The sequence below is a fragment of the Hemicordylus capensis genome, chromosome 8, assembly GCF_027244095.1.
Source record: "Hemicordylus capensis ecotype Gifberg chromosome 8, rHemCap1.1.pri, whole genome shotgun sequence".
NCBI classification, from domain to species: Eukaryota; Metazoa; Chordata; class Lepidosauria; order Squamata; family Cordylidae; genus Hemicordylus; species Hemicordylus capensis.
Genome location: NC_069664.1, coordinates 10,456,586 through 10,469,722, shown reverse-complemented (window position 1 = coordinate 10,469,722; position 13,137 = coordinate 10,456,586). Strand labels below are relative to the sequence as shown.

General features: G+C 50.6%; 1 protein-coding gene across 4 annotated transcripts in view; it reads left to right on the top strand.

Annotated features, from left to right (window-relative positions):
* Positions 1-13,137, top strand: part of FAM178B (family with sequence similarity 178 member B) — a 180,874-nt gene that overhangs the window by 20,757 nt on the left and 146,980 nt on the right. For all 4 annotated transcript variants that reach the window (XM_053270225.1, XM_053270226.1, XM_053270223.1 and 1 more), the window contains exon 7: positions 3,370-3,525. In XM_053270225.1, the coding sequence (XP_053126200.1) occupies positions 3,370-3,525 (156 nt within the window). The remainder of the gene's footprint in view (positions 1-3,369; positions 3,526-13,137) is intronic.

Genomic DNA, 13,137 nt, shown 5'->3' with positions numbered 1-13,137 from the left:
GAAAACAAACCAATGGACCATAGAACAAATCAACCTAGAATTTTCACTCGAGGCACAAATGACCAGGCTCAAACGATCATACTTTGGATACATTATGCTCCTTTGAGAAGTCCATAATGCTGGGCAAAGTGGAAGGAAAGAGAAGAGGACGACCAGCAGCAAGGATGGACTCAATCACAACAACAATGAATGTACCACTGAAGGCCAAGTTGAAGACAGATCATCCTCGAGAGATTCTATCTGTGTGGTTGCTAAGAGTTGGCACCGACTTGATGGCACTTAATCAACCAATCAGTCTTTGTAAAAGCGTGTGTGAGCCAACCTGCAGGAAGTCAGGATGGGTCCGTAGCTCAGTGGCAGAGCCTAAGGTCTCTGGTTCCGTCCCTGGCAGCATCTCCAGGTAGGGCTGGGAGAGACTCCCGCTAGACTCGGTATAAGGCAGCTCCCTATGTCCTTGTGGAAAGAGCACCATGCGCTGGAGGAATGTTTGCCCCGCCAGTTTCCCCCTTCCCTGCTGCGCACCTCTCTGGTCGCAGATGTACCTGTGAGTGGATTCACAAGTATAGCCTGTCCCTCGAGTTCTTTTCCGGCCGTTCTACCTTTTCTCCTGCAAGCGCTGTTTAAAAACCCACTCCTGCCGTCATTGGAGCATTTGGGAGCCCTGCTGGGATCAGAGATTAAAGGAGAAACCTGTCCCCAGCAGTTTGTTCTTAATCTTCCCCTCCCGCTTCTGAGCTCTGGCATGTTAGACCGTGAAAGCGAGCCTGACACATGGCCCCCTCTCTTTATCAATAGGGTTTCAGTCCTTTGCGGAGCTGTTTTTCAGCCTTAATCCTCTCTGTGCTCGCTTGGAAGTAAACCCTGTTGCTTTCACAGGGATTCGGGCCATGCTGTATATTTATGCAGGAAATACATGATGGGGCTTTCCGATGGTTTGGGGGTATATTTGTGCCCTAAAAGCAGCCGTGAGAGGGCCCAGTTTGGTTTTTGGCTGTGGTGCCGGGTAGAGGAACTTCATCCTTCCTTCCCATTCCAATTCCAAGTATCGTGCTTTCCTCTCCCCAGTTAAGAACATGAGAAGAACCTTGCTGGATAAGGTCCAAGGCCTAATGAGTCCTCAGTCCAGCACCCTGTTTCCCACAGTGGCCCACCAGATGCCTCTAGGAAGCCCACAAGCAGGAGTCTCCTGTTGTTGCCCCCCCCCCCCCCCGCAACTGGTTTTCGGAGGCATCCTACCTCTGAGCCTGGAGGTGGCCGATGGCCATCAGAACTAGTAGCCACACTGATGGACTTGCCCTCCATGAATTTGTCTAAGCCCCTTTCAAAGCCAACCAAGCTGGAGGTTTTACAGACAGGGCTGTTACCCCAGAATCTCCTTTGGAAGAGAGTGTGTGCGTTCACACACCAGCCAAACGTACCCTGAAGTCCCTTCAAGATCCTTGGAAGCACTCCACACACAAATTGGGCTTTGTCTTGTGAATTCTAGCTTATTTCGGTGTATTTCCAGGTTTTTTAAAATGCTGGTTTTAAGCAACTTTTTCTGAAAATGCCAGAGCAAATAGGGAGAGGCCCTGACGTAGATAAGAGGGATGCTTTCTTTAGAAATGCAGATATAGCCCTTTAGAAAGCTCTCCCCACCCCCGCCAGTTGGCTAGAAGGAAAACACGGAGGCATGCCATGTGAACTCGCATCAAAACAAAACCTGAGAGTAGAGGGGAGGGGCTGTTTCCCTCCATGCCGCGAGTGTGATTCCAAGTGGCTTCGCTCAACATTTACCCCGCAGCATGAAGCCCTGTGTGAATAACTCCCTGGTGGCCAGCACCACACCCCATGGCAGAGAATTCCAGAGATTAATTATGCATTGTGTGAAAAACGACTTCCTTTTGTTGGTCCTACATTTCCTAGCAGTTGGTTTCATGGGATGACCGCTGGTGTATTGAGAGAAGGCGAAGAAGCCCTTCCTGTCTACATTCTCCATACCATGCCTAATTTTATAGACCTCTGTCATGTCTCCCCTTAGTTGCCTGTGTTCTAAACCCAAAAGGCCCAGTGTTCTGGGGTTTCCCAGCCTGTGGTGCTCCAGATGTTGCTGAACAACCGCTCCATCCTCCTCAGCTACAGTTTCCTGAGAACCCCTGCTCTAGCCTTCCCTCTATTTAATTGCAGCTCTGGGCCGGAGAGTGCCAGATGCCTCTGCCCCTGAACTCTGGCCTTGATCCGATGTGGGCCTTCCTGCAGCGGCTTTAGGGAGAATTCAGTTATGCCAGGAAATCCAGTCATGGGTCTTCTGTGCAATGCCGGGATTCTTGAGTTTGGGTCTCTAGATGCTGTTAGACTACAACTCCCATCACCCCAAGAGCTGTTGTGGCCAGGGATCATGGGAGCTGCAGTCCAGAAACATCTTGAGAAGAGCAGAAGGTTCCAAGTTCCCTCCCTGGCAGCATCTCCAAGATAGGGCTGAGAGAGACTCCTACCTGCAACCTTGGAGAAGCTGCTGCCAGTCTGTGAAGACAATACTGTGCTAGATGGACCTATGGTCTGACTCAGTATATGGCAGCTTCCTATGTTCCTATCTGAGGACCCAATTCTGAGAAGTCCTGTCCTAAGGAAAGGGGAAAGGAGGCACGCAGAAGGGCTTGAGATCCCCACTGAAATGTGTGGGCTATTAGATCTATGGTGTTCAGACTTTTTGGCTTTCTGCATAAACATGTCTGCTGTGGACTCCCGTATATCTTCCATGGAATCCTGTGCACTTCAGAGGAGTCTGGGGACAGGATGACCAGAAGGTTGTTTGGGATCTATTGGTAATAATAGTAACAAAAACTTCATTTCTCGGCTGCTCTATAACCAATTCTTCCTTGAGCAGTCCACAAAGTAAAGCAACACAACAATTGACTAAAACATACCATTTAAAGTACATTAAAACCAAACAAGAGATTACAATATAATACAAAAACATTTTAGAACCTTAAACAAACAAACAAACAAACACACTGAGTGAACAGAAAGGTCTCTGCCTGGCATCTAAAAGAGCAAAGTGATGGTTCCAGGTGAGCCTCACTGCGGAGCCGATTGCACGAACGGGGTGGTGCCACCACCGAAAAGGCCCTGCCTCACCTCATTTGGTGGGGAGACTTGGGGCAGGGCCTCCGAAGATCTCAAGGTCTGGGTAGGGACATATGGGGCCAGGTGCTCTGTAGGATGGCCTGGTAGATCTCTGGGTTGAGTTGCCACAGGTGGGCAAAGGTTTCTGAGTTCCAATTGTTATGAAAATGGTTTATGAAACAACAAAAACGTGTTGCAATTTGGTTTTATAGCAGCTGCTCAATATGTCCCTCCTGCTGTTAGCCTGCTTTCTCTTTTCCCTAGGTTGCTGCTAGAGCAGTTCTCCAGCCATCAGGGTGCAATCCCTGCTGTGCATCCCGGTGAAAGCATCTTTTTGCCATCTGCCTGCCAGAGAAACGCTCCGGCCCTTGAAACTGCTGGGCTGAAGCCTCGGAATCTGCTGGAGAGCCTTTTCTTTGGGTGAGTCTCCTGTTCTAACTCATAGTTAAAGAATGGCCTGTGAACATCAAAGTAGCTGTGAATCCTGGCCAGAGGTTGCGGTAGACCAGATCAAGGGCTCTCAATTTTGGTACTGCAGATGCTGTTGGATCACAACCCCTGCTTACCCCCTGCCACTGTGGTCCAACAGTATCTCTGGGGACCTGAAGTTGGGAATCCCTGGACTCGTTGACGTATTCTTCAAACTCACAGAGGTGGCAAATCTGAAGGTGAGGGCTCTGATGGAATCCTCTGTGACGTAAGGAACGTTCCTCCCTGCCATGTCAGGGAGAATGCTGAAGCAGCAGAACCTTTCTCTCTGATGTACTAGTTTTCTACATGCAAGGAGCTCTTTTGCATGGAAAAACACCCCATCATGTGATTCTCCCACCTGCAGCAAATGCAGACTGGCGACCTCAGAACGAGACTTGAGTTGCTTTCCCAGCCCCATGCAAAACCCAGGATTCGAAAAGTGGCGTGTGCTTTGGGGAGATGTTTGCATCTCCTCCAGAATGGAGGGGGTGCATTCACACATTGGCCAGATTTACCCAGCAGTCCCTGAGAGCTATCGGGCAGCATTTGACACATGATTCTGGTTTTTCATTGCACCTTAGAGCGCACTGGGGGAGAAAAAAATCCACTTTTTGCATTGGTTTTTTGGGACAACTTTAAACTCACGATAAACTTGCTGTAAAGCCTGCTGTCTGGAAATGCTCCTGGAGATGCTGCCAGGGAGTGAACCCGGGACCAGTGTTCCCTCTAACAGGGATCCCCAGATGTTGTTGACTACAACTCCCAGAATCCCCAGCTGCTATGGCTTTTGCTTGGGGGTTCTGGGAGTTGTAGTCAACGACATCTGAGAATCCCTGTTAGAGGGAACACTGCCTGGGACTAGGGTTGCCATGTCCCCTGGAATTGAGGGTAGCTTCCGGATTTTGGCTCCTCCGCCCGGCTGCTAAATTCCACCCGGATTAACACGGATTTAAATGCACTGCCCGGATTGCCCAGATTTTATTCTGGATCCGATCACATGGGAGGGCAGAGAAGGAGGGGAAAGTAGACAAATCTGTCAAAATAAATAAATAAATGCAAATTAGTTGCTGCATATTTTGCATAATATGCAAATTTGGCCACCCAGATTTGGGAAGCTTGAATATGGCAACCCTCCCTGGGAGCTTCTGCATGCAAAACAGATGCTCTGCCACTCAGCTGTGGTCCCCTTCCCAGTTAGCATCCCCTTCCTCATCTTGAAGCCAGGACCACTCATGTGGACCTCTGTGGGCTGACCCAGAATTTGTTCTTGGCTCCCCCGTGAAGAAGCCCCGGCCCTTCCCCACAGCACCTCCCTTGCCTGCCTGCCAGCCACTCGCTGAGCCTTGCACTCGCTTGAGTGATGTGGACACTACCGACCTTCCCTGCTCAGCCTTGCTTTTCCCGTCCCTGGAAACTGGTGACCTGCGAGCGTCATGATAATTGGCTTGAAAAGAGCTTAACTTGGCTTCCGCTGCAATTGCCTCCCTGTCCCCTGCCGACATATTATTTAATAATACGAGTTAATAATTAATGGCACTTGGCCCAGCGGCATTGAGGTGTGGATCTCGGCGAAGATTACGGCATGGATTAATTAAACCTCGGCAAAATTGGGAAAGTGGCAGAGATCTGGGTGAAAGCACATGCAGACCGGAGAAATTCCGGAACCCTGCACTGGAGTGGTGTGTAGATTTATTTTCCCCCTAAGAGTAATAAGATGAAGAAGCAACTTAATAGCACTGCAGGGAAGTAACTTGCCTAGAGAGCAAGAGGTTGCCCGTTTGAATCCCTGGTGGTATGTTTTCCGGACTATAGGAAACACCTATATTGGGCAGCAGTGATATAGGAAGATGCTGAAAGGCATCATCTCATACTGCGTGGGAGGAGGCAACGGTAACCCTCTCCTGTATTCTACCAAAGACAACCACAGGGCTCTGTGGTTGCCAGGAGTTGACACTGACTCAACAGCGCAACTTTACTTTAATAAGCTGAAGGGTGGGGTTTCTTTTTTGTTCTTAGCATCAGCAGAGAAACTAAATAGCTCTAACTCAATTCAGTGGTCCTTTGAGGCAGACCCTGAGATCAGTGGAAACAACCTAAGAAAATGCTAAGGAGCCAATGGGTTTGTTCGTTTGATGTTATGCAGAAGAGGCAACCCACTTTAATTTTTAAGATTTAAGACTTCTTAAATTTGATTTGATGATTGTTAGTAATATTATTATTATTATTATTATTATTATTATTATTATTATTATTGCACAAGAGATAACTCACTTTAAATTTTAGGATTTGAGATTTCTGTTTGGCAGAAGAGGCAACCCACATTAAATTTTAAGATGTAAGCAAAAGAGCAGCTTGTCTCTTCAGCAGTACTTGCATGCACAAGTTCCCTGTGAAAGATCAGGGGCATTTGAGATAGTATGCTTCCATGCAAATGGGATTGTATTTGCTTACATATAAAATGCACTTGTTGGTGTACTTGTGCACTTCACAGGTGATGGAATAAAAAAGGAATTTAGGGTTAAGAAGATAAGAACAGCCCTGCTGGATGCCTGGATCAGGCCCAACGCCCATTTAGTCCAGCATCATGTTTCACACAGTGGCCCACCATATGCCACTGGGAGCCTACAGGCAGGAGCTGAGGGCATGCCCTCCCTCCTGCTGTTACTCCCCTGCAACTGGTACTCAGAGGCATCCTGCCTCTCTGGCTGGAGATGGATTGTAGCCCTCAGACCAGTAGCCATTGATAGACCTCTCCTCCATGAAGTTATCTAAACCCCTCTTAGAGCCATCCAGGTTGTTGGCTGTCACCACATCTTGTGGCAGAGAATTCCACAAGTTGATTATGCGTTGTGTGAAAAAGTACCTCCATTTGTTAGTCCTAAATTTCCTGGCAATCAATTTCATGGGATGACCCCTGGTTCTAGTACTATGTGAGAGGGAGAAGAATTTCTCTCTATCCACTTTCTCCACTCCATGCATGATTTTATAGACCTAGGGTTGGTGATTTATGTCATGCCAGTCTAACGTGGGCTATTAATGCAACAGTGTAAGAGTTGCTTGTGTGAGTGGGAAGATGTCGCATGTCCTTCAGTGGGGAAGAATGAACACTCTGTACATCCTCAGATACCCTTATTGTGGAATATTACTTCATCCCTGCAGAAAAGGCAGAGATGGGAGGGGCTAGTGCTAAACAGTTATTGTTAGAAGTGGAGAGCTACAAGACTAACAGGATGGGAAAGGGTTTTTTCCCCTGCTGGCATCAATGTTTTTTGGTTTTGGTTTTTATTTTTTACATGTATATCCCGCTCTTCCCCCGAGGAGCTCAGAGGTACATGGTTATTTTTATCCTCACAACAACCCTGTGAGGTAGATTAAGCTGAGAGAGAAGTGACTGCCCCAGAGTCAACTAGTGAGTTTCATGGTTGAATGGGGATTCAAGCTTGGGTTTCCCCAGTCCAAGCCCAACACTCTAACCACTGGGGAACTAGGAGCAGTGAGCATCAGAGGCTGGGCACCTACTTTGCATGCCGAACAACCCCAGGCTCAACCTGTAGTGCCTCGTCTTGAATGGATTCCACCTTGCAGGGCTGGGAAAGACCCCAGAGAGCCACTGCAAAAGACACTCCACTCCTGGGCCAACGGTCTGGCTTAGCAGGAGTCCAATTCTCCCCCAACTGAGTAAAGACTAGGCTTGTTCACATGGTCCTAAACAGGGAACTGGGTGTGCTCCTAATCTGCGGTCATGGGAACTCAAAACACAAGGTAAGAGGAGGGGAGTGTGATTGTGTGGGAGGCGGGGGCTCGGTTGGAAAGGCACGCCCTAACATGGGCACCTATGAGACTCTGTGTGTGTGTGTGTGTGTGTGTGTTTTGTGTTTTGTGTTATGCATTTTTAATTGGATGTTTTTATTGTGGTGTTGTGAGCTGCACAGAGGACAATTTGTTATGGGGCAGCTAATAAATGAAGAAGAAGAAGAAGAAGAAGAAGAAGAAGAAGAAGAAGAAGAAGAAGAACAACAACAACAACAACAACAACAACAACAACTTCTTTTGTTTTTCTGCAATCTTATACCCTCTTACCTGGAGTAAGCCCCATTCAATTCAATGGGACTGGCACAGTATGGGTGCGGGGAGTGAGGGCAACTGTCCCTGTGCCCCCCAGCCGGACCTCCATGGGCCCTACCCAGATTCTCCCCCCAGCATTCTACTAAGGGTGTGCTCTACCCAGCTCCCACACAATCACTCTCCCTGCCTCCTCCTCTGCTTTTTGCGTTCACATGACCGCGGATCGGGAGTGCGCACAGCTCTCCTACCTTGGCTGGGCGCTGCTCTGATCCTGTTTACGATCATGTGGACAAGTCTATTCCTGCACTGAGCAGAGGGTTGGGCATGAGGATCTCCAGAGGTCCCCCCAACTCTAAAAATCCCCCGGTTCCCCTATAGTGGAACACTTCTTCAGAAAGGCCCTGCATTTAACGGTCTGCTTTTGCGCCCAGGTCCCGCTGCAGGTTTACTGGCATTGGGACGCATTCTCTCTGCCAGGATGTTCCATGTTCTCACACCACCATAAGTTGGCGTGCCTGGCCCATGTGCTCATGGGTATGGGGCTGAGTGCCAGTGCGCAGCGCAACCTTGTGAATATTCTAGCAGGCAAGCAAAAGTAGGTTACCTGTCATGTGCGGCGTCCCTATGATAAACGGCGATTGAGCGCCAGGCCCCACGGGAGCGCGGAGGGGGCCGTTCCGGCATACCAATGAAGGGATGGCATTGCTCAGCTCCAACCAAGCGGGGCAGAGGGAGAGGGGGAAGCTGCCGGGCTGCACCAGCTTCCTGACAAGAATGAACCTGCCTTGGCTTTGCTAATTGGAAGAGCTGCATGCCGGCATGGTCGGAAGTGGAGTCGTGAAGATGTTCGACATGGGGGCGGCGGGGGCGGCTGCGTCGCAGGCCCATGGAAGGAGGGAGGCCTGGAACAAGCAAGGACATGTGTCCGGAATTGCATCTGACCATGTTGCTCCCGTCCACAACAACTGGCAAAGGAAATGGGAAGCTGCCTTACGCGGAGTCAGACCCTTGGTCCATCTAGCTCAGCCTTGTCTGCACTGACTGGCAGCAGCTCTCCAAGGTGACAGGCGGTTGTTTCTCCCCGCTTCCCTACCTGGAGATGCCATTTCCTGACCTTTTTTCATGTTTTTTGGGGGGTGGGGTGGGGATGGGACCCTGTGGCAGAGATAGGTGAGAGGTAACAGCAAGAAGGACAATCTGTCCTCTTACTATTCTTTTCGGAAGAGAGATAACAGTTCCCTCTTGATCTCATCGATCTAAAGTTATGTGGTCAGGAGGAATGGAAGATCTAACCGGGGGTAGGCATCTGTTGGGTAAGGTAAAGGTAAAGTGGTCCATCAAGTTGATTTCGACTCCTGGTGCTCACAGAGCCCTGTGGTTTTCTTTTGGTAGAACACAGGAGGGGTTTCCCATTGCCTCCTCCTGCGCAGTATGAGATGATGCCTTTCAGCATCTTCTTCTATCGCTGCTGCCCAATATAGTACCAGTGGGGATTCGAACTGGCAACCTTCTGCTTGTTAGTCAAGCATTTCCCCGCGACGCCACTTAAGGTGACTATCTGTTGGGTAGGGGCTCACAAACAAATAATCCCCTTTATTTCTTTATTGTGGAAAAACCTCAAAGCATGCCTTTTGTCCGCAAGTGACAGTTGATGAGGATGTATGAAAAGAGAGAAATGTTAGGGGCCATAGGGTAGGGTGAGATCACCAGCCACGAAAAGCTAACCAGGAAGCCTCTAATCCTCCAGTCAGGTGGCATCCTGCCTGACCCTTATGAAAACTCCTCCCTCCTGATGCACTTCCTCAGCACATGTATTAGGTGCTGCCTTGCTGCACAACAGCCCCTGTGATGGGCCATGGTGGGCTACAGGTTGGAGGAGCATCCCCTGAAGACTGCCAGGTCCTGGAGTGCCTCCACCCACCCAGGCTGCCTATTGGCCCTCCTCCATGGGTGTCATGACTCTGGATTCAAGACTCCCCCCTCCCCATGAGTAGGGGATGGGGCACAGAGTTTGGGAGAGGGATCAGCTTGGAAGGCACCAACCGGAGCAACTGATGACTGCCTGCCATGAAGAAACCCCACTCTGGGTGAACCAGAAGAAGAACTGCAGTCAATACACCCACCGAGACTCAAGGACACAGCCCAGCTAACATCCTTTGATTGGGAGGAATCTTCGGAGGACCTCCTGGCCATGATGGAAGCCCCCCAGCTCCATTGGAGGAGGTGCCTGAAAAATTAGTCAAGGCCCCTTTAAAAGACCACGGCTTGCTCCTGGAAGGGGCGGGGCCACATCTCCTAGCCTGAGCAACAGGCGACAGAACTCAGCAGTTTCCTGTGAAGCACTGCTGGAGCAACATCGCTTTTTGTTGTGCTATCCAGCTCTGAATCCTCCTGACCTGTTGCCCTGGGAGCTGTCCAAGGTCCGGGGACATCCCTGGTCCTTGTCGTGGGAGAGACTGTGGCAGTGCCTGCCTGGAGCAGGACAACAGGAAGGGCTATCCAGGCTTCCTGATCAGGATGGTTGGATGTCAGGAGTCTGGATCTGGATTGGGAAGATGTCTCCAGTTTGAAAGGAGGAGTTTGAGGGCCCCCTCAAATTCAAATGTCTGCCTGGTTACCTACTTGATCCTCAGATTCCCCCAGTACACTCGTCTCAGTTTCTGCTCCCTTCAGCCCCAAGTGCTCGTGCTTGTGTGTTTATTGAAGGGATTTCTGCCTTGTCTTTCCATTCTCAAAGCCAGCATGCAGTTTAGACGATAAGACAAAATACCCGTCTAAAAAGTAATCAGAACCAACCACAGTAAAAAGCAGCAGGAAGACCATACATCAATAGCGGGTCAGCAAATAAACATCATAAAATGTAGGTGGTGAGTGAACCAAACAGTGGCCGAAGCAGCCAGTTGACAGCAAAAAAAAGCCAGTAAGGTGGAGGCTAGACATGTCTCTTGGGGCAGGGAGTTCCTCGTGCTGGGTGCTAGAAGAGTGAAGGCATTCCTCTCGAGCATTTCTGCCATTTGTACTTCTGAAGGCAGTGAAGGAAGCAAGGAATCCTGCCCCATGGATCTCTGCAGACTGATCAGAGGTCCTTGAGACCCCCTAGTTGCCGCCTTGGCCTTCCACAGGGACATAGGAAGCTACCATATACTGAGTCAGACTAGTGGTCTATCTAGCTCAGTAATGTCTACACAGACTGGCAGCGGCCTCTCCAAGGTTGCAGGCAAGAATCTCTCCCAGCCCTATCTTGGAGATGCTGCCAGGGAGGGAACTTGGAACCTCAGATGCTCTTCCCAGAGCAACTCCATCCCCTAAGGGGAATATCTCACAGTGCTCACACATGTATCCCATTCAAATGCAAACCAGGACAGGCCCTGCTTAGCAAAATCATCAAGTTGATTTTGACTCCTGGCACCCACAGAGCCCTGTGGTTTTCTTTGGTAGAATACAGGAGAGGTTGACCATTGCCTCCTCCCGCGCAGTCTGAGATGATGCCTTTCAGCAGCTTCTTATATCGTGGCTGCCCGATATAGTAGCAGTGGGGATTCGAACCGGCAACCTTTTGCTTGCTAGTCAAGCATTTCCCCACTGTGCCACATAAGGTACTCACTTTAAGTACACATCAAGTCTCCCATTCATATGCAACCAGGGCAGACCCTGCTTAGCTAAGGGGACAAGTCAATTTGCTACCACCAGACCAGCTCTCCTCCCTTTTCCATCTCGAGCTTTCCTTGGACAGGGCTGGTCTTTCAGAGCCCGTGGCCTGACCAGACTGATCTCAACGTGGCAGTGAGGCCCAGCAAATCCAATTCACTTCTGACCCACCCTATTTTTAACTGCCCTCTCCATGGGTCTGACAAAGGCTCCTTGGTGCCCAAGGATACAGAGGGCAAGTCCTCAGTTTCCCTTTTGAGAAGGGGAGGATAATCAAACCCTTCTGTGTCAAGATCCAGCCTCGTTTCCCTCAGGGCCAGAACCAAGCTGGCTGGAAGGCAGACAGTGCAGCAAGAAGGGCTCATTGAGGAAGGAGAGCCGCTTTTGAGCGGGCAGCAGGAAATTGGGACAAGCCCCCCACCCACCCCCCAGCCCTTTGAGGAGCCACCAGAGAAACAGGAACTGGAGGACAAGAGCGCCCTGTCTAGACCCCAGCACGTCTTCCGTTGGGCCATGAAGAGCGGAGCTGCAGCTGACTGACGCCAAAGGGAGGGATGCCCAGAGGAATGTATTGCCTGTGTGTCTGGGCGAAGACAGACAGAGGCAACTTTTGCAGGGTAGCCTGTGCCACTTTCAGGGCCAGCAGGAAAGTTGTGCTCTAAAGGTCCAGGGACAATCCCGATTGTGGGTTGTCCAAGTTGTGCTCTGATCCCGGATTGTTAGCCAGCATGGTAGCGAGGGTGGAGGGAAAGCTCATCCTGACCTATCCTACCCAGACGGGGCTAGCACACAGATCACACCCCTTCCCCATCCTAACATAGGAAGCTGCCATATACTGAGTCAGACCATTGGTCTATCTAGCTCAGTATTGTGTACACAAACTGGCAACGGCTTCTCCAAGGTTGCCGGCAGGAATCTCTCTCAGTCTCAGCCCTATCTTGGCGATTCCAGGGAGGGTGCTTGGAACCTTCTGCTCTTCCCAGAGCAGCTCCACCCCCTGAGGGGAAGATCTTCAAGTGCTCACACTTCTAGTCTCCCATTCCAGGGGCGGAACCACCATTGGGCCAACAGGTTCAAAGAACCCGGCCCGCCGCCCAATCAGGGGCCGCGTCTCGCGGCCCCAACACGCCCCCTGCATCTGACGTCAGACATGGGGGTGCTAGTTTAGATCCCGAGCGGGGGCCGCGCGGCCCCTTCAGGAGCGAAACAAAGCAGAGGCAGGGAAGAGCTGCTCCTGGTTGCATGCTGCGAACGCAGCGCCAGCCTGAGTAGCTCCTGAAGGGGCCACGTGACCCCTTCAGCTTTTAAACTGCAACTCTCCCAGGCCCAACAGAGCCTGAAGGCTCCGTTCAGACAGACCACGCCCCCGCGTCTGACGTCTGATGTGGGGGCGTGGCTAGCCCCCCCCGGGTCTGATGTTAGATGCAGGGGCGGGGTCAGTGGGGCCCGCTCCGCCAGTGTCCCATTCATATGCAACCAGGGCAGACCCTGCTTAGCGAACCTTGATGTTTTCTGACATGTGACCGTTCCTTGGCAGTATGCATGCTTGGAGCCTGGCTGGACGCTTCTCCTAGCCTGAGTCATGTAGGAAAGAGCCAAGCCTCTTTCTGCCAGTTTTCAGTTCGGCTGTGGCAGAATGATGCCCCCGCCCCCCTTTCTTCCGCAAGCAATGGGAGCTGGGGTTGGGAATGGGAATTTTTAATGGGATAGATGCAAAATTGGGGGATTGCAAAATGTCCAAGTGGCAGTGGCTATGCTTGTCCTTCCAGCAGCCATTTTTATTTCCCAGAGGACACCCTCCCCACCCCCCGGCAACTTGGAATAACAGTATCACTGTCTACAAGGAGT